General features: G+C 40.4%; 1 protein-coding gene across 1 annotated transcript; it reads left to right on the top strand.

Annotated features, from left to right (window-relative positions):
* Positions 1 to 3,893: 3,893 nt before the first annotated feature.
* cds2 (CDP-diacylglycerol synthase (phosphatidate cytidylyltransferase) 2) lies at positions 3,894 to 21,670 on the top strand. The gene is made up of 13 exons (XM_075468296.1): positions 3,894 to 4,101; positions 10,620 to 10,762; positions 12,059 to 12,155; positions 12,501 to 12,598; positions 13,088 to 13,227; positions 15,316 to 15,374; positions 15,917 to 15,999; positions 16,208 to 16,295; positions 16,444 to 16,512; positions 16,623 to 16,775; positions 17,269 to 17,388; positions 19,180 to 19,283; positions 20,201 to 21,670. The coding sequence occupies exons 1-13, from the start codon at positions 4,030 to 4,032 to the stop codon at positions 20,334 to 20,336; spliced, it is 1,362 nt and encodes a 453-aa protein (XP_075324411.1). The 5' UTR covers positions 3,894 to 4,029; the 3' UTR covers positions 20,337 to 21,670.
* The last annotated feature ends 605 nt before the right edge of the window (positions 21,671 to 22,275 follow it).

The following is a 22,275-nucleotide window of genomic DNA, read 5'->3' as shown; positions in this document are numbered from 1 at the left end:
AGCCCAGACACCCTGCGGAGGAAACTCATTTCGGCCGCTTGTATTCGCGATCTCATTCTTTCGGTCACTACCCACAGCTCGTGACCATAGGTGAGGGTAGGAACATAGATTGACCGGTAAATCGAGAGCTTCGCCTTCTGGCTCAGCTCCTTCTTCACCACGACGGGCCGGTGCAGAGCCCGCATCTGTGATGATTTGTGAGCGTGGAGGACCGAAAAGGCAGGAGATCAGGTAGTAGTTCACAAACAAAAGTTTATTTTGTAATCCGAAAAACTCAAAGAGCCGCTGGGGAGCGGTCTAGGAGGGTCCAGTGGTTTTCCTCTCAGGATAATAATAATCTCAAAACGCGGGGCTCAGGTCAGTGCAGTTGGTGAAGGCTTCAGGCACGGGTAGGAGACTGAATCATCTGACAGGGCTTGTTGAGGTGAACCAGGCTATTCTGGAGTGGTGAGGTGATTACTGGATATGATTCAGGTGTGATCCATTGTGCTCCTAGCTCCGCTGGGAAGTAGGTCAGCCCCGCCCCCTGAGCCAGCACCTGCCCTGCAGGTAGACAGGAAAAACCCCAAAACATGCACAGCAACATATAATATGGAAATGGAAACAAAATAGAAAACCCCAGTCCATAACAGTATCACTGCGGAGGCCGCACCGATCCGCCTATCAATCTCCTGCTCCATTCGTCCCCCACTCGTGAACAAGACCCCGAGATACTTGAACTCCTCCACTTGGGGAAGGATCTCATTCCCGACCTGGAGAGAGCATTCCACCCTTTTCCGGCCGAAGAAGACCATGGTCTCAGAGGTTTCTTCCTCTTTAAAGGGACTTTTCCTCTCTGTTCCTTTGTGCAAACTCATAACGCTGGACTGAATCAAAGCCAAATTTATTTGTATAGCACATTTCATGTACAAAACAATTCAAAGTGCTTCACATAAAATAAAAGCATTGCAGCAGGGAGTGTAAGAAGCATTAAAAATACATGAAATAATATAAAGACAAACAAATAAAATAATTAAAATGAATTTAAAAACAAGCAACAATCTAGATAAGTTCAAAGATATCATGTACATTTCATGCATAGACACATGAGAAAAGAAATGTTTTTAACCTGGATTTAAAAATGTCTACATTTGGTGAAAGTTTAATCTCCACTGGCAGTTTGTTCCACTTGTTTGCAGCATAACAGCTAAATGCTGCTTCTCCATGTTTAGTCTGGACTCTGGACTGGACCAGCTGACCTGAGTCCTTGGATCTAAGAGCTCTGCTGGCTTTATATTCTCTGAACATATCACAGATTTATTTTGGCCCTAAACCGTTCTGGGATTTGTAAACCATCAGCAGACTTTTAAAATCTATTCTGTGACTGACTGGAAGCCAGTGTAAAGATTTTAAAACTGGTGTGATGTGTTCAGATCTCTTAGTCCGGGTTAAAACTCTAGCAGCAGCGTTCTGGATGAGCTGCAGATATTTAATGCTCTTTTTGGGAAGTCCCAGAGCATTACAGTAATCGAGTCTACTGGAGATGAATGCATGGATGAGTTTCTCCTGGTCTTTTTTGGGAGAGGAAAACTTTAATTCTGTTGATATTTCTGAGGTGGTAAAAAGCTGCCTTGGTGACAGCTTTGATGTGGCTGCTGAAAGTCAGATCTGAGTCTATCAACACTCCGAGGTTACGAACTTGGTCAGTGATTGTAAGGTCCCGAGTCTCAAGATATTTACCAACGCTGACCCTCTTCTCTTTGCTACCAAACAGAATGATCTCAGTTTTGTCTTCATTTAATTGTAGAAAATTCTCTCTCATCCAGGTGTTTACTTCCTCCAGACATTGACACAGTACGTCTGCTGGGCTGCAGTCATCTGGTGACAGAGACACATAAAGTTGTGTATCGTCAGCATAACTGTGATAATTGATGTTAAAGTTCTGCAATATCTGACCCAAAGGGAGCATAATAAGTTAAACAAAAGAGGTCCAAGAATTGACCCCTGGGGGACTCCACAAGTCATGGCCACTCGCTCAGATTCATAGCTGCCAACTGTAACAAAATAACTCTGGCCTTCTAAGTAGGACCTGAACCAGTTAAGGACCGCTCCAGAAAGTCCAACCCAGTTTTCCAGCCTGTGCAACAGGATTCTGTGATCTCTAGTATCAAACGCAGCGCTGAGGTCCAACAGAACCAGGACTGAAACATTACCAGAATCAGTATTCAACCTGATGTCGTTTAACACTTTGACCAGAGCTGTTTCAGTGCTGTGATGACGTCTGAAGCCTGATTGAAAGTCATCAAGACTTCCACTTTCATTCAGAAAGCCATTGAGCTGGTTAAATACAACTTTCTCAATAATCTTGGATATAAAAGAAAGATTAGAGACAGGTCTGTAGTTGTTCATCATAGAGGCGTCTAGAGTTCTCTTCTTTAGGAGTGGCTTAATGGCAGCTGTCTTTAGTGACTTAGGAAAAATGCCTGATGCCAGTGAGCTGTTAACTATTTGTAGGAGATCACTTTCTACTGAGGTAAAAACAGTTTCTAAAACGTCAGATGGTATTATGTCCAGAGTGTAAGTTGTTGATTTCAGATGCTGAACTGTTTCCTCTAAGATTTTTAAATCACCAATATTAAATTGTGACATAACGTCAGATTTATTTCTAGGTTTTAGACACAGATTAGTTTTCTTCTTTGTCTGTGTTACGTGAATGTTTTGTCTAATTGTTTTGATTTTTCGCTAAAAAAGTTGGAAAATTTGTTGCATTTCTCTGTAGAGAGGAGGTCTGGGTTTGACTGTTTAGGAGGATTTGTGAGTTTGAGCAAACAGAGTTTGAGAATTGTTGACATTCTTATTAATCATTTCAGATAAATGCAGCTGTCTGGCCTTGCACAACCACAAAGAGAGGTTTTCATGGGTTCTGTTGGTTCATAACAGCCATATGCTGTGTTTGGTTTTCTCCAAACGTGCTGCTGTGCATTATGACCAAACATCTCCACTTTGGTCTGATCTGTCCAAAGGAGATTGTTCCAGAAGTCTTGTGGTTTGTTCAGATGTAACTTTACAAACCTAAGCTGTGCTGCCATGTTCTTTTTAGAGAGAAGAGGCTTTCTCCTGCAACCCTTCCAAAGTCATACTTGTTCAGTCTTTTTCTAATTGTACTGTCATGAACTTTAACCTTTAACATGTTAACTGAGGCCTGTAGAGTCTGAGATGTAGCTTGGACGTCTCTTGGGTCAATGGCCAACTGTCTTGAATGTTTTCTACTTGTGAAAATAATATTTTTCACTATAAAATGATGGACTCCAAATTAATAGTCAGGAAGTGGCATTATTGTAACCCTTGCCGGAGTAATAGGCATCAACAGTAGCTTCATTATTGATTTAGCACTGTGTCAACATACACCTAAAATGCTCATACAGGTGATCACACTTGGTAATGATCAATTAATGAAGTACATTTGATTAAAGGCACCTGGCTGCTACTCACCCTCTTAATTCGTATTGAAGCAGTGAACGTGTACTTAGTTGTTCTGCATAAAATGTCATGTGTTTTTATGTTTTTATTTGATATTTTATCTGACTTTAAGACTTCATATGGACTAGATTATTTTTACTAAATCCTAAACCATAAAACCTTTGAAATATAGGAGGGTTTTAGTTGTTACATAGTTGTTAATGTTGTTATTATTCTGTATTTATCTCTATATTCGCGGCTTTTTGACAATCCCAGAAGAGGACTTCAAGGTAAAAGTTGGACATTATCAGCAGAGTTAAATATGGGTTCAAAATGAATGTTTTTACTTGAATATTTTCTAAAAAAAAAAAAACGCAAAATTTGCTGCATGACAGAATTTTGGCTTTAATTTGAAAACCGGAAATCCCTTTATCGTTTCTTACTGCTGCTGTTTGTAATGGTTTGGTTTCTTCCAGTCAAAGCGTTGCTGGCAACATCTAGCTTGAAGCTCAGCAGAACTTAATCCAGTAAACGATCAATTGTCGGAGCCTCTGGACCTTCGCTGCTGTTGTTCGGCTACGATACGCAAAGATGACGGAGCTCAGGCACCGTGGAGCCAAAGACACCGACCCGACGTTACAACAACAACCGTCAGAGGACAAGGTAACGTTAGCCATGACACGTTACTGACATTTATTGGTGATGCTAATGCTAACTAGCTACCAAGCTATTAAACGGTCCCGCTGTATAATCCTGTGTTGTGAAATAAGTCATGTCTAAATCATTAACGTGGTCGAGTGGCGCACTATTGATCACTTAAAGTAACATCAGATGCATTTAAGAGCTCCTAAACACGCCATACAAATCGTCCGCCAAACTTCTAAGATTTTAGACTGGATTTGTTGACGCTCATTAACATCTTCCTGGATGAGCGCTTGATGCAAAACATACGTAACCAAATGAAAAACTGTAAACAAACCGGTACATCTATGTAAATCGAATGTAAGCCGATGTACAAAATAAACGTTTTAGTTTATTAAAAGCCCTTTATCTACGATTGAATTTGTTGTTTTATTTGAGGTCAGGCTATGCAACAAGAAATTGCTCAATTTTAAACTTGTGTTTGGTGAGACGTTTTACACCGTTATGTCGGTGTTAGAAGTCCAGCAAAGCGCTCGTTTTTGCTTCCTATGATAACTCTCACGGACAGCTTTTATAGGTATTTATGTGTTTTAACAGCACATGGTAAAATGAATGTGTAATTTAGCTCGTTTACTGTCCAACTATTAGCCTGCCTGAGCTCGCCGACATCGTCCCTGTTAGTGTAGCAACATTAGCTTGACTGGTTTGACTTTTATAATAACTCGAGCCTAATCGATACGGTTGTGTAGCTAAATTCAACTATCTCGTGTTTCCCCTGCACTGAAGCGAAGTAAAAGCAGTGTCTGTGTTGTCAACATGGATGTCACAGATGTTTTCCGGTGAATAGTTGGAGTCCACGAAGGGGCGTGGTGATGTGATCGATGTGTGGCTCCATGTAGGTCGAGGTGATTACAGAGAATAGGGGAGCAGCTAAAAGCAGACCGGAAAGTAGTCGAGGCATTAACTACAACAAACCATAAAGGCCAGTGCAGTTTTCCAGAAAATCACACTCAGTGTAATGACTTGTTAATGTGTCTGTCATTCAAAATAGAAATACCATTTATGCCTTTTTGAGCTGCCTACTTTAGCTCACACCAGGGAAATGTACCTGTGGGGTTGTTATTTCTTCTTAGAGTTTAGCATTGTGCTGGTTAGGTAACATTTAGGCAGTTCCATAGAAGTGTTGGGGTGTCTTTTTAGTTCATTTGTCTCATAGATGGCCACCATTGTTTAAAGAAAACAAACTTACAAGATTAACAGATATTTCCCTCATTCCTATTTCAGGTGTAATTTGTTAAATTTTGGTATTTCCCATTACAACACACTCCTTTAAACAGTTTTGAAAGAAACTTTTTATTTTATGGTACAGTCTTTAATAGTAATAAAGCGCAAAATGTGGACATTAATTCAAACAAGACCATGATTTATTTTTTTTGAATTGGTAAGTAATTTGAATTAATTGGCCTTATTTCTTATTTGGAAAGCATGAAGTTAACTTTGCAACGCAAATAATTAGTGTGGTTATTGAAATCGGCACCAGAAGGCTTTGCATGTCAAGAGCAAAGCCAGATCTGAATGCCTTTTGAATTTAGCTGTATGTTCCTGTTTCAGCTCAATTCAATTCAATTTGTTTTTATATAGAGCCAAATTTAAAACAAATGTCATCTCAAGGCACTTAAATGACATAGTCCAATTCAAGCCAATTGGAGTTCAATTCATTGTAATCATAATCCAATCAAATCCAATTAATTGGATTGTTTCGAGACATATAGTTTTCTTTCAGGTGATGTCGGAAGACTAATTGACCACAGAGTTGCTCTATGGATATTGTTACTGAAAACCTGCAGCACATTAAGAACTGAAAACCTAAAAAATTCTGATCAGTTTCTGCTTTAGTTATGAAATAAAATGATGTAAAAGTGTTAAGATCACAGTAAAAATGGCTTGTAGCCTTTCAATAGTTTGCTTTTGCTGATTAAATATACAAAGTTGCCACTGGTCTAAAAGACAACATGGAAGGGGAGGAGTGTTTAAGTGAAAGGAGTGTCTATTTTTAACTCAAGTATCCTGAATGACGGATATTGTCTCCATAGAAACCAGCAGACAGAAAAAGGTTCAGTGTGTGTGTTTCCTTGTGCTCGCTTCTGCTGGCAGCTAAAGATTTCGACAACTGTCTACTGAACACATTATTTGATTGGAATTTTATACAATCCAATTTCTAGAAATGTTCGGGGTTTTTTTTAGAAAATATAAGCAAATCTAGAATTTGATGCCAACATACTCCAAAAAAAAAAAAAAGTAATAAAAGCTAACAAAGGATTGATAATACAGTTCAGTAAGAGTCTGCTGTCAGCAGATTAATTGGTGACAGGTGAGGGTGTCAGGATTGGGTATAAAAGAAATCAAAAAGATTAATTATTTTTACATCTACATTGACAGACGTCTCAGTGTGAAAAGGTCAAGGATGGAAACAGGTGTACTTCGAGCTCTAAGGCGGCACCACATTGGAAACCATCATTCCACCACGATTAATAGAGCCACAGAATTCCAGAAAAGTTGCTTTATTTCATCAGGCCGAACGTTCAACCACTTTCTGTCATGGTTGGAAAACTCAAGACAACAATAGGTTATCTTTATTATAGTTATACTATGAATGTCATTACAGTTAGTGTTAAAGATGTTATCAGATTCTTTAAAAAAATCTCAAATCTCTATTTATTCTGTACTTTTTTTTACCATTCGAAATGCTAAAATCTGTTGATTTCTGTTTCCTGTGTATGGTGGAAACCATTTTTTTCCGTGGCAGTCACCCACCCCATGCTGGCTGCAGCCTGCTGTGGAGTGCCATAATTATAAGAGTACTCGGTCGCCTCAAATTTAGAGGCAGCTAATTAAACTTGATGGGAGCTCAGTGTCTCTAGAGGGGCGTTTGACAGATCAGCTCTGAAGGAGTGTGTGAGAGGATTGTTCCTTTGCTTTTAATGTAATCGAAATAAAAAATTCAACCAGCAATGCTGTGTTGTTTACTACAGCCTGACGTGTCACGCGTGATGTTTATCACTGCAGACTCAGAAAAAGATTTTCCTTGTGCACGTGTCGGTTGAATTTACTTCAAAATATTGAACAGATCTGTTTAATCTATTTATCTGTTTTGCATGATAGAAAACTTGCAGTCTGGAGGAGTGTTAATGAAGTTTTCCCAACCTCGAGATGCGTAGTTTTTGCGTCCTTTATCTGAGTTGATCTTTACAGAAGAAGTAGCTCATCAGTTCTTGTTTTGGATCGGGACACAGTCCACCAGCTGACTGTTGCAGTGGTTTAAATGTCATCCTCAGCGTCCGAATCGCTCTTAAAAAGCCAGCTGAGCAGAGTTACCCCCTATGTTTTCAGTGATGGTCTTCTCACATAATACCTACATATTTATTTATATTGAAATGTTGATTTTTGGATGACGTGCTCCAAGAGGACACTTTGAGAGCTTGTCTGACAACCTAGACATTGGTAGTTTTGTAAAATGCACCTTTGAACCTGTTCACGTGTGGACATGAACTTAGAATAACACAAATTTTCAAAGAAACAAATTAAAGGACATGTTACAAGAGCAAAACGCATCTCATGCATATTATTGACACTGTAGAAGCCCATCTGTGTGACGGAGTGGGTGTCATACAGCATGTTTACCATCTGCTGAGTGAAAGTGGGGTGACACGTCAAGGCCTGATTGGATCTCCAGCATTACAGCATCCAGCAGGGGAGGTGCGAAGCGACAGGGTGATGCCTCTCTGTTTTCTCCACGGGAGCTTTAAAAATAATGACTCCGCCACGGTCCGACATCAACTTTTCATTATTGTTACCATGGAGAGGCAGAGATCGGTGTCACCAGTCAGCAGATGCCTCTGAGAAATCACCAATATGGAGGGAGATAATTTGGCGCAGTGCTTTGCCTCCCACACACAATTCTGCACTGGCTGCCCTGCTCATGTTTGCTTAAAGCAGGATGATGAACCAGATGCTGTTTACTTAGCAGCACTCACTCCAATCAATATTTGTGCTGGTAAATTCAATTCCAGTACACAAAATACATGGCTTTTGATTTAAATGGCACATTGGCAGTACAGCTCCATGGTCCACAAGCGTTTCTAGTTACTTTAATCTGATTAGCCCCCTCCTTCATGTGTTGATGTATACAGACTGTGCTTAATGGGTTGTTTACTCCGAACAGAAGTTTTCCAACTACATGATAGCTGTTGCCCTGTGCTCAGCTTTGATTATGTGCAGAAAGATTGCAGTATTGTGCAAAAGTCTTGAGCCGCCCCTCATTTCTTTATATTTTGCTTCCAAGCAGCCAGACTTTCTTGTAAAATTTAAAGTGGTCTTAAGCAACAGTTCTTCAGGCTTTCTGAAGGTCTTTCAAAGTTTTTCTTTGGACATAGGCTGCCTTTTCTCTCATTTCAGTCCAGTCCTTTTTATTTGACCTTTAATTAGAGGAATGCGTTTGTTGAGCCACTTAACTCTGACCTATGAATCCTTCAAGCATAAAAAAGTGGCAACAGGTCTTATGAAGGGATGAATCCTCCCCAGAGCCAGGGCCTCAACATTATTGAAGCAGTGTGGGATCATCTTGACATAGAACGGAACAAATGGCAGCCGACATCCAAAGAAGAGCTTTGGATTGTCCTTCAAGAAGCCTACTATTCCTGAAGACTACTTAAAGAAATGACAGAAAGCTTGACTTTCAAGCTGGTTCGGGGTTATACCAACTCTGTTTTTGCTTTATATTTCGTACCGTAGTTCCTTATTTCCAGGTATCTTAGGTATATACAGAGAAATTAGAGTTGGCTCAAGACTTTTGCACAGCACGGCCTCATGGTTAGCCTTTTAATTTTTTGTTTTAATCGAACAAAAAAAAATGACGTGGACAAAAATGTGTAGTTTTGTCGCTTGGGGAGTTATTCCTCAGCAGATTATCTCATAAATGGCTAATTATGGACTCAGACACTCTGGAAGCCAAGAAGAGGAGTTTAAGCTATGTTGGTCATCTAGAAAAGATGTAACCAGAGATACAAAAGAGAATTATCTCGTCAGTAAGCTACCAAAATGGGTTATGTAATTGAATAAAACTTAATTAATCCCCAAAAGTGTTATTGATGAAACATTTACTATTTAAAAGTGTGAAAAAAATTTCAACTTGAAGGAGTACTTCCCCTAGCCTGGGTGCCAGCCGAACTTAGCCCCGCCCATAAAATGTTTGGTCGGGAAGTTCGGTCTGGCTCTGCTCAGTTGGGAAATCTCTATGCTCGACATCAAAACAGTAGACCCAATCAGATTGCCACGGCGGGCTTTATACGATGATGGACAGATGATCAACAGGGACATTATCGACTACGTCACTAAAGAGCGCTTGGTTTGAATTCGTTTGAAACAAACATGGCTGCCGCTGGAGAGCTAGAGTGTGTAGATTCTGCCATCGAGTCTGTTCTACAGGATCTCCACATTGCATTCATTTTGAAAGACGAACAGAGGAACGCGATAAAGGCTTTTATCGATAGAAAAGATGTTTTTGCCATCCTTCCTACAGGAAGGTCGCTTAATCTACGTCACATACTACGTTGCTCTGATTGGTTGTAGGTCTATCCAATTGAGCGAAGAGGCATTTTTTTCTCCTGGTTCGGTTGAAACACGCCCCATACTCAAAACTCTATCGAGCGGTATCAGACTCACATTCTGACTAGAATCGTGAGTATGACGTAGTCAGGCTAGACTTCCCCCCGGCACAGACCAGACTCATTGTATAAAGTTATTGTGATAGGAAGGAATTATATCCGAGCATGATACCATTTTAGACATTTTGTGAAGAACTTCCAGTTTTAATCAGGATCTCCTAGTATTACATGGTGTGTACAGGCACCAATTGTACCCTTTACAGGATTTGAAATATTAAAAGTTCACCTTTTAGAGTTATTCAGCCCGACTATATATTTAGAATAAACAAGACATATATTTACTTTTATAAACTTGTATTAAAAATTATGCTGCTTACATAATGAGACCTCACATTTAAATGGTTTAGGCCTTAATTCTCAAACGTAAGTTAGGCTGTTTCAATAATAGATGTCAAGGTAAAATGATGGAATCAAGCTCAGATAGTTCAGATGATGGTTTGCTCCCAATTACGGAAACTATTTATAGGGAATTTCTCAGTCAATCTGCTGACTTTCCTTCTTTTTGTGCTGTAAAACATTCAAGATGGTTTGTTTGTGTGAAATGGAAAGAACAGAAAACCAGAAGCCATCTAACTAAACCGTATCACAATTTAACGGTTTATTCATATTCCGACTGTCTATAGAACTTGACTTTATTTACTTTCTCTTCCTGGCACTGAAGTATTTAAATACTGCTATAATTAATCTTCTCACATAGCTTGAAAAAAACGAAAATATTAGAAAAAGCCCGAATTGAGAGACTTTTATTGCCCCATCACTTCACAAACTAAATCTCTGGTAGATGATAGCCTTTTTATTTTTTCCTCTTTGTGGCAGGGTTCAGACAGTGAGCTGAAGGTGGAAAAAGATGGGGTGTCAGACAGCGAGTCCAAGGTGGACTCGGGAGTCCCAGAGGTACCAGTCCCTCCCGATGACACCCCAGAGGTTCTAAACAAGGCTCTGTCCGGACTTTCTTCAAGGTAAGCTCCGTGTTCCAGAGAACCAACTGTTGAATCAAGTCTTGTATGTTGTGATAAGAGCTGTTTGTGTTCAGAAGTTTGGCTTCTTCGGCATCTTCAGCTCCTCAAGTCCGAACTTGCAGGATGACATTCATAGATATTAGATATTCAAAACATGCTGTCTAAGGGCTCAAACGTGGCTCTGCAACCTGTCTGCGTCACAACTGTGTAAGTGCAAATCTACATGTTGCAGCAGTTTGTAGATTCACGGAGGCCGGGGGCAGGGTCTCTGTGTCTTGACTCCCCATCCCAGCCTACTCCTCAGGACCTTAAAGATGCAGTCGGCAGGTTTTCAAAATTCTGAGTCTAAAGTCGGAAAATTCGAACTGATACAACTCTCAGGTCCCTCCCCCAACCTCTAACAAGCTCCGAATCGCCTCCCAAACCCCTCCCCCTCTGTGGACGAGGTTGTGCACGTGAGTTCACACCAGTGTGAGCGCACACAAGCTGGGGCAGACTCACGCTCAGCAGCGTGTGCACAAGCTGTGATTGACAGGTAGGATTCCTCCACCCTAACGTGATTGGTTAAAAACAGCCGGAAGCGCTCGGTTTTTGCAAGCATGATTACAGGCTTCAGAGGGAGCTACAGATTTTGTTATTTTTCCTAAACAGCCTATTTAATATTCTACTTCCAGAATCCCATGACAGTTCAAGCTAATATGACAAAAAAAAAGTTGCCGACTGCAGCTTTAACCTCAACGCGGTGTGGTGGTAACGTCCTGACTGTTATCGCCGTGCCTGTGGATACCCAACTCTTCCTTCTTCTTCCTCCTCCTGTATTTGAATTTAAAGTCAGAGAAATGATTCAACTCGAATGCTGAGGAGAGCTTTACCATTGTGGCCCCTTGTAGAGATTAACGTTGCCCGTTTTACACCTTAACCTTCTCTACGATCCTCACTCCATCCACGGTGAGGTTGCATACCTCTCTGTCACTGCTGGGTAAGATTCCCTCGCAGCGACAGCCCCAAGGATACCCACCTACTACCAAAAACAAGCCCCAAAGCTGCTCTGCGCTTTAGTTGCCCTTCAGTGAGTTTATCTTAGTATATAAGGAATATAAAGGAATCCTTCCACATGGATAGTTATCTGTGAAGAGTGGACATGGTTCAGGGGTATTCTTCTTTTATTTGGAATATGTTCTTTTTCTTTTTCTTTCCTATACTGATCTAATTAAATCCAAACATTTGGCCTCTTTTATTGATGTTTGTATGTTACTCATGTTGGAGCTGACAGAAGCATTTGTGTGCTCCCCTCAGGTGGAAGAACTGGTGGGTGCGAGGCATCCTCACACTAGCCATGATCTCCTTCTTCTTCTTTATCATCTACCTCGGCCCCATGGTGCTGATGATGATTGTGAGTACAAACAGGGCTGATGGTGTGATGCTAAATCTCTCAAGTTTGTTATGAAAACGACTAAATTTGTTTTAGCCATTAGTCTCTCTACTACCTCTTTAATAAGCCACAGTCACACTTTGCTTTCTCCGTGACTTTATATTATTGACGTGTTGAGTTTCAGTTGACCTTTTACACATTTACAAAGCCTAACCTCATGGATTATAACATGCAGGATTTCAGCCCCCGTCTTCTAGAAATTCCCTGAAAATAGGCCTGTTATTCATTTTGTGTCAGTAGGACACGCATTGAGGTGTGATGCTCCACTAGTTTGACCCCCTTTTGATATAGTGTTTCTCTGCGCAGGTCCTCTGCGTTCAGATCAAGTGCTTCCAAGAAATCATCACAATCGGTTACAGTGTGTACCACTCCTACCACCTGCCCTGGTTCAGGACGTTGAGCTGGTAAGGGCACACAGACATTAGGAATCACACGGCTTACACAGGCATCATGAAAGCAGCAAATATCCATTCTTCCTTATTTTTTTTTATTGTGATGTCTCATGTTCATTCTGTTGCAGACGTCCTAAGGTTTGTTTTCTCTTTTTAGTTTACCTCATGTAGTTTGTAGATTATTGCTCAATCAGCAAATAACAGCAGGAACACTGCGGATCATCAGTGCTGTATGATTTTTAGCTGTAGTAGTAGCATAGCAGAATCCTGATGTTCACTATGCCACAAGCCTGGAAAAACTCATGAAAAATACCTTATTGTATGTACTGTTGGTCATATGGAATGGCAGAACTGCTAGCTGTCTTCTATTTTTCAGAGAAAAGTGGATCAACACGCAAAATTCAGCATGACAGACCAACATAAGCCTTCCGGGTTTGCTCCAGGCATATTGAACTCAGTCCGGTTAGCTGTGTACATTTGCTCCAACCTTCTGCCCAACAGGTACTTCCTGCTGTGTGTAAACTACTTCTTCTATGGTGAGACTGTGACAGACTACTTCTTCACACTGGTGCAAAGAGAGGAGCCACTTCGCATCCTCAGCAAATACCACCGCTTTATCTCCTTCGCCCTCTACCTCACAGGTACACACACCTAGTTGAGCTGAACATAACGCCTGTAAAGGTCCGTCCTCAAACTCTTCATCTTTTTGTTTTTACAAATGTGTCGCATCATCATGCCTGTGCCCTCATGCACCCCACCCTAACGCTTTTGTTATGCAGTCATTAACATTAGCCCTTTACATATAATGATGGTGCCTTATCAGCTCAAAAATACATTCTTGTCAACCTGCAGCTGTTCCTTATTGGTAATTCACACATTCCAGACAGAGGAAGGTATGCATTTTTAAGCTTTGCATCAAAATGTCCCTATACTCTTTGTGTCGGCCTCACAGTGTGAGCTGAGTGAGGAGAGTGTTGGTTAAGACGGTGCATTCTGGATAGCTCTTAAACTCATTGGCGAGGCAAATTTATTTATATAGCACAGTTCAACAACAAGGTGATTCAAAGTGCTTCACGTGGGAATATTAAAGTATTAAAAAAAAGAAATTACAAAAGTAAAACAGAGAGAGAGTTGCAGTACAGTGTAAATGTTGAATAAAAGAGGCCCCAGAATTGAGCCCTGAGGAACTCCACATGCCATCATTGTCTGATCAGATGTGGGATTACCTACAGACACAAAGTGGTGTCTGTCCTTTAAAGGTAGGGTAGGAGATCCTGGATTGTGAGTCCAGCGAAGCTGCATTTTGAAAATACACCGGTAAAAAGTCCCAACCCTTTTCTTCACTTTCCCCCCGAAGCCACGCCTCTAGAGTACATGAACGAGCACGAAGGTGCACGAGCGCTGTTCTGACAGCAAGCATCGATCGTTACCATATTTAGTATTTAGTTTATGCTAACTATACGTTTAATAATGCTAGGTGCTAGCCAAGCTGGCTCTAGTTTAGCTTCCTGCCAAGCTTCTGGACGCGTAATTCGTTCACGGAGCAGGGTACGCGCACGGGGGGGGAGGAGGGGGAGGGAGGAGCAGATTGCAGTTTGATATACGGCATCAGAATCCAATCATTGTGAACGGTCCGTTCACAATGATTGGATACTGTTTTTCCTAGATTGTACGTTCTAGAGGCCACCAAAACTTTTCATATTTGTGTCAAAACTTTTAATTAATTGGTTGCAGTGGGGGTGTGATGAGTATTTCAAGCAATATGTAAAAAAATGTTCCAGAAAAAGATCCCCTACCCTGCCTTTAAGTAAAATTTAAACTTGTCCATTTCACATCTGTTGCAACCTTCCTTTCTGACTCAGAGGTGTATAAGTGGTAGATCAACTTTGCCTGCCTCTGTACTCTGACACATAACACTAAAGGTGCATCAGTACCAGCTTGAAAGTCAGATGCAAAAAGGCCAAATGATAGATGAAGCAGCAACCAAAAACAATAAAAGTTGAATTTAGGGTCAGCACTGGAACATAACTAAACTTCAGTTTATTTATTTATTTAATTTCCTCATATGTAATCCTACTTATTAGAGCTTAATGTTTCTTGGACACAAGGTGATTCTTAACTTGGCTAATCACTCAGACACACAACAGATGTGTTGACTCAAACATTTGCGCACCACTGAATTATTACAGTAGTTACTAAATAAGTTCTTACTAAATAAGTCATGGTGCAAGCTGTGATGTCCAACTTCCGTAACGACAGGATGTCTGTTAGTCAGAAGCTACAGTGGTGCTGTAGTTCTGAGACCAGACAGGATGTGTGGCAGGAAGAAAGCACGCAGTGTTTCTGCCTCATGCCTATTTGCTTCAAGGTGACGTGGAACATCCTTGCTTTCTCAAATGCCTTCAAGCGAAACGCCTTGAGGCTGATGATGTCATGTGATATTCTGCACTGTTGTTCATGTAGCGTCTATTCTGGAGAGAAAAAGCTGTCTATTTGAAGCGTTTTGGAAGCTGAGCTCTTCAGTATGTGTAGTCTGCAATGTGGAAAGTGGCTCCAGCAACCCAGAGCTACTCACTACACTCTAAACTGGGCTTTTTTCTTTTAAATAGGTCATGCTAAATTTAATCATTTTGACCAAAGATTATCTAATTTCTGAGTTAATCCACTTTGTCCTTCAGGCAGATGTAACAGCCCTGCATTTCATGTTTTGCTTTTTTCTGATTTTCCAGGTTTTTGTATGTTTGTGCTGAGTTTGGTGAAGAAACACTACCGTCTTCAGTTCTACATGGTAAGTGGGAGCCTGCCTTCTGCTGGCATCCCGCCTTAAGACAGGGTTATTTATAGGACAGGCTACAAAACAGGCCCTCAAGTTAATGGGAAAGTGGGACAGTGGTTCCTTTAATAATCATGGCACAGTCAGTCCAAATGTGTGGAGCGTAGCGTTGTTTTGTTATACCTGTGTTCAGTTAATCTACTAATTAATGGTTTGTCAATTTAAATGTGGTGATTCTACACCTTTTTGCCCGGAGTTGTACACAAATGTTTCTACCCTAGGGTTTTTAGAGTCTGTTTGTGTTGTTAAGGAGGACATGCTACCAGTAGCCACATTTTCCCAATCATACTCTGGATTTAATTGAGCCATTATATGGTCACATTTTTGCCATTGCTTCCACCAGGTTTTTATCTGGGAAATCCAGGAGAATACACTCTGAACAAATCCTGTCACAGTATAAAACTCTAAGTCAGTGTTTTAGAGGTTTTCTTAGGCTTGAATGTAAACCTGTGTCGGTGTAAACATGCATTGTTGATCTTAATTAATTATCTCCACAGTTCGGTTGGACCCATGTGACTCTGCTGATCGTGGTGACTCAGTCTCACCTTATCATCCACAACCTTTTTGAGGGAATGATCTGGTGAGTTTAGAGTCACTTCCCTCCTGTGATATTGTCCTCTTGAACGTAAAAAACTGAGACCTTGTGTCTTCTCTCTGATTATTCCCACCCTGGAAGGGAAATGTAATCATTTTGCAATAAGATTGTCTTGAGTTTTCTCATTTTAATGCAGAAGCAGTTATTTAGCATATAAAGACGAATCATCATATAATTTACTTTGTCTGCACAGGTTCATTGTGCCCATTTCCTGTGTGATCTGCAATGACATTATGGCCTACATGTTTGGTTTCTTCTTTGGACGAACTCCTCTCATTAAGGTTGGTTGTTACGCTCATCAGCTGTTATTTTAGTGGTCATTTCCCAGTCTGGTCCTTTGTTTGTCAGCTAGTTGGTGATCAGTTATGGACAAAAAGAACACCGACCTGTCCATGATGATGTGATAATCTTTGATCATGGCTATTGCAGCTGTCGCCTAAGAAGACATGGGAGGGATTCATTGGTGGACTCTTCGCCACGATTGTGTTTGGTATCATGGTGAGAAGTGCATATTACTCTAGTTGAGAGGAGCAAAACTTTTTAGATGATAAAGTGAATAAAAGGGATGTGTTGTAACTGAACAGTAACAGAGCCTTGCTCCTTCTCAGCTCTCCTACGTCATGGCCGGTTGCCGCTACTTCGTGTGTCCTGTGGAGTTCAACAATGACTCCAACAGCTTCCAGGTGGACTGTGAGCCATCAGAGCTTTTTCAGCTCCAGGACTACACCCTACCCAGTGTCCTGGAGTCTGTCACAGGATGGGTAAGACTTTTTTTTTTTGGCATTTTGTTTCCTTTTTCTTTTAAATTTCTCTTTAGCAGACAGACCAAGTGAGTTTAAGCAATTACTTTTTGTAAAAACTGTAGTTTTTGTAGCTGTATAAAAACAATAGCACCAATATTCACCACATTCTTACCAAGATATTCACAGTACAAAATATCTGTGGAATATTATTGAACCGTCACGAAATTAAAATTATGACCTCGGCACCACAGTATAAAGACTCGCAAAAATTTGTTTTTTATAAATTTGTAATTTGTAAATTATTTTTATTTATGTCATCTACAGTTGATGTTTTTGTCCTATAACATGCACGATCAAACTGTCAAATCCTGACAACACTGAAAATTGAATGGAAATTAGAAACGGGAGCAAAACCTTTTAATAGGCCTTCCTAACGTTGTGAATATGGTTGAATGTTGTTCGCTGTAGGTGTTCAAAGTTTTGACGTAAAGTTGCCTTCTTGTCTCCACAGACCACAGTTCGTCTATATCCCTTCCAGATTCACAGCATCGCTCTGTCCTCCTTCGCCTCCATTGTGGGACCCTTTGGCGGCTTCTTTGCAAGCGGCTTCAAAAGAGCTTTCAAAATTAAGGTAGGGACATAACCACCAGCTATCAGGACAGAGCTTACATGTAGACTACTGTTGGACAGATGGCCTCACATTTGACTCTAGAATAATTTGGTATACAGAGGAGTTCATGGACTCAATGACTGTGAGGTGCCCAGGTCCTGTGGCTACAGAATAAGCCCAAATCATCAGCCCTCCACCACCGTGCTTGACATTTAGTATGAGGTGTTTGTGCTGATATGCTGTGTTTGGTTTTCTCCAAATGTGCTGCTGTGCATTTTGACCAAACATCTCCACTTTGGTCTGGTCTGTCCAAAGGACATTTTTGTATTCTTATTCTAAACGAACACGCCATGTAAGATTCAACAATAGCTCTTAACTTTGGAAAAGTGCTTCCCTTGGCATAGCAAATGTGTTTGGCATAAACGGTATTCAGATTACAATTCTGCTGCCATAATGCTGGACAGGACAAGGGGTTAAAAAAAAAAAAAAAAAACTTTGGAAAAGTGTGTAAATGACCTGCGTAAGCATGATGAATGCCACCAGTATGTATTTAAATGCACGTGCACGAGGACAGTAAATTTGCTTACTCCACGTCCATAATAACACCATATAAGGCTGCGCTTCCTCGCTCCTGTGCCAGGAAGTGTTGAATGTTGAGTCATGAGAATGGCATCAAGGCGGAAAAAGAACAACTTTATGGGCTCTGAGATTGAAGTTCTGCTTTCAGAGATCCAAAAAGGAAAATCGGTCATTTTTAGCAGTCTCAGCAGTGGAATTACGTTATTGACCTTGTTATATACAGGGTCAGATTAACCTTCAATTAGTGCATAATTTAAGTCAAACAGAATAATGTCAGCATCATTATGGGGTATAATGTATATATTTATCTATTATTGCTTCAAAGTAATTAAATATACAATCCATTAGTCAAGAAAACTTGATTCGAATAACAGCGGACTATTTTACGTGACTCCTACGACAGGTCTGGATCACTCGTAAATTCTGTTTGTACCTGAAAGAAAACGTAAAATCCGAAAAGATTGGTGAATGCGCAAATTCTCTTAAATCACTCATACGCACGACTTAAGAACAAATCTGTGCGTACGAACGGTTGTTGCATGAGGCCCAATGTTCCAGGAGTCTTGTGGTTTGTTGAGATGTAACTTTACAAACCTAAGCTGTGCTGCTTTTTAGAGAGAAGAGGCTTTCTCCTGCAACCCTTCCAAACAAGCCATACTTGTTCAGTCTTTTCCTAATTGTACTGTCATGAACTTTAACATTTAACATGCTAACTGAGGCCTGTAGAGTCTGAGATGTAGCTCTTGGGTTTTTGACCTTGGGGTGAACTTGCTGGGACGTCCACTCCTGGGAAGATTGACAGCTGTCTTGAATGTTTTCCACCTGTGGATAATCTTTTTCTCTGTAGAATGATGGCCTCCAAATAGTTTATTAATTCTGTTATTACCTATGGAAGCAGTAAGGGTGGAGTTTTTGTTAAAAAAAAAATTACGTGTAATATTTCATGTGTTAATTTTAAGGTGTGATAATGAACCAGATTATCTTTTTATTATGTCCTGATATGTCAAACCTTGAAAGACTTTGTACTTTCTTTTCCCCATGACTGTATTTGCATAGTTTCTGAGGTGTTGGCTTTCTAGGAATGAGTCAAACTCGTATTCTGTGATTGTACTGTAGAATGTAGTGTGTATTGTTTGGTTACCATCTTAATCTCTTATCGAGGTTATCATATTGCTTTTCATTTCTGTGCTATGTATTTAGTGTAAACTTGTGTGGTGTCTTTTCTCTTTTCAGGATTTTGCCAACACTATTCCAGGTCACGGTGGCATTATGGATCGATTTGACTGCCAGTACCTCATGGCCACGTTCGTCAATGTCTACATTGCCAGCTTTATTAGGTAAATACAGTTTTGACACCTCTGGACTTGATTTTTAAACCTCGTTTCCAGAAAAGTTAGAAAGTTTTCTAAAATGCAACAGAAATCTAAATCTGAAATGTATTTAATTGTCACAGGTACAAAAGAAATGATCAACCTCATTATATATAGAAATATAAACAAATCTAGAAAACTTTGGGAGACGAGCAAAACGGAGGCAGAAGTTTATGAAATAGACAAGTAACAGTGTTGAAGAAGATTCCACATCCATCAGCAGTTTAATCGGGGCTCAACACTTTGTTCCAAAGCCCATCAGAGAATCATCATGCCCTTCAAAAACCACACACACCGCTATGTGTGTGTGTGCTTCGTTGGCTTACTCTGCCTGCAGTATACATCTGTCTCCCATTGAAAATAAATGGAAGAGAAGAGATATATGAAGTAGAGAATCAGACAACAACGACAACATCCCCAGACTGTTGAGCAGTTGAAATCTTGGATTCAGCAACAATTAGTATCCTCAGCTGCCAAACCAATGAGTAGTGTCATCACAGGAAAGTCGGTGTAACACAGTGTTTCTATCCAATCGTTTGTTGTTTTTTATTTTCTAAATACAGTGAAATCGATGAGCGAATGCACTGAATTACATTCCTCTTTTTATCTATTTATAAGTGACATATTTAAGTTGTTGTTACACTTAGGAAAACTTCCCAGCTTCTCTGGAAATGTGGTTCATTCCTTATTCTTGTATACTCTGTGTTCCTTTTATCCTTTTAAAAAGTTGTTAGTCATTTGCTGATGTGCTAACTAAAAGCGATAGCTATTAGGATAGCATGACGACATGCCTGTTATGGCGTCAATAAAAAAAAAAAAAAAAAAAAAAAAGGTTCAGTCAGTTCAGCTCATTTGTGTTGAATTTTCTTTTTATTTTCTCTCAGGGGCCCCAACCCTAGCAAGGTGATCCAACAGCTCCTGGCCCTTCGTGCTGATCAGCAGCTCCACATCTTCAACTCCCTGAAGGCTCACCTGACCGAGAAGGGTCTGCTGCCAGCTCTGGAGGAGGCTGCCGCCTAGATCCGCCCACTCCCACAGCAGCTCGCCCTGAGGGTGGGGGAAGAGGGCAGCGCCCAGGGGCACCTGAGGGGCCCCGGGGCCCTGGGAGAATTTGTGTTTTATGTGGGCGAGAACGCATCCGCTAAAGGAAAACCACAAAAAAACAACAGCCATGGGTCATTCCATTTCTTTTGGGTTTGAGAGTGGTTCGTGTGTGCGTTCATACAGTCTGTGAATTCTGTTCCTGACACCAGTGTTTTCAGCTTGAGTGTGTGGATCACTGTATTGTCACACTTTTCCAGTCTAGCCAGTGTTCATCTTTTAACACTGTTGAACTAAATGTTGGTCAGATGTACATTTCTATCTGTTTACAGAACACCCACTCGATATATTACCCGGTAATGTGTGTTGTTATTATTTTATTGTACATTTGAATTGTTTTTGTGCACTGCTCTCAACCCTGTGACTCACTGTATTGTTACTTCAGCTCCACCCTCCTCAGCGAATTCCGTTTTAATGTCTTTGTTGTGATTGTTTCTATTTATACATAGATGGTTTTTATATTTGATATGTTCTGTTACATCTTAATGTCTTGTCTATTTTATTCAAGCTGTAATCACCATTGCCATGTGCATTGTTTCTTGTCTTCTTTTGATTATTTCAAAGCCTTTAATACTTAGATAACTCCTCAACGTGATAACATTGTGCAGAAATATGACTTTTGATGAACTTTTTGAATCGGACAAATGAATATTCCCATCTGTAAGCTGTTGGTACTTTTGTGTTATGAGGAGCAATGCTTCCATCATGCTCCCTTCAAAATGGGGTTTTATTATGAATTATGAAGAGACGTCTCTGAAAGCCTGAACCACCTTCAGCCTGATAACCACAATCTTTCCTGGCTTCAGTTTTATGGCAGGGTCTCGGAAATGACACAAATTATTCACTTTCTTTTATGGTATGTATTATTTGGGTTTAATTGACTTGTTTTGTACTTTTTATCTCTAACAGAAAGCTGTTTTGTGTGCCCTTAAAAAAAAGTGGCAGGATTGTTGGGATGGAACCATTTGTAAAAGTACCAGAACAACACAGGGATATCTGCACTGCTGTTTAATGCTTCTGTTTGTTGTAAGTGTGCCATGTTTGCAGCCTCGGAGCAGAGACGCAGCGTATATCATAATCACTGGTCAGGCTGACCCGTTGGAGTCGAACATTAGATAAGATTAATTTTTCCAGTACAATCAGCTACTATCTGCACACTGTTTGTTTCTTCCATTAGATTTTACAGTAGATTTTTTTTAAAATTTGTGCCAAGTGTGTCTTTGCTTTGATAGTAAAACATAAGCTGAAGCCTCTTCACTGTTGGGTTTTTCAAATGAATTCCTTTTTATTTTTTTCATATGTCAGTACCTGCCACAAGGAGGACCTCCTCGCTTAAAATCTACTTTGGAGTTTTGTCAAATCTAAAAAGAAGTAGCGATTCCAGGTTTGATTGACAGACTACAAATGTTAATGAGTTTAGGATGGAGGTGGAATGTGGGAAGCCTATCTGCTGCTTCCACTGCAGCAACTCTGACCGACTTTATGGTGAACACCATCTGCCACTATCGGTTTGAGATTTTGACTAACTGGTAAAGATCAGTTAGCCTCAGATCAAAGTCTTTGTTTGAATTGTTCAATATTGTAGACAAAGATTAGCTTTGAAGGGTAAAACTCCACCCATTAATCATCCAGGCAACATCATGTGTGTGTCATAATTATGTTCCTGTGAAAGCTGAGAAAATAATCGATTTATCTTTGGAAGTAAAGCCAGATGAAGTGCTGTATTATCTGTACAGGACAAAACAACAGTATGAGCAGTCAGTGTAGCAGGGATGTGAGGGTCAGTCATGGCTAACCACACTAAATGTATTAGCGCTACTATCTGTGCAGTAAACAATGACTTCTCTTAGAGTAATTT

Source organism: Odontesthes bonariensis, chromosome 6 (genome assembly GCF_027942865.1).
Source record: "Odontesthes bonariensis isolate fOdoBon6 chromosome 6, fOdoBon6.hap1, whole genome shotgun sequence".
Taxonomy (NCBI): Eukaryota; Metazoa; Chordata; class Actinopteri; order Atheriniformes; family Atherinopsidae; genus Odontesthes; species Odontesthes bonariensis.
This window is presented reverse-complemented; position numbering and strand designations above follow the sequence as displayed.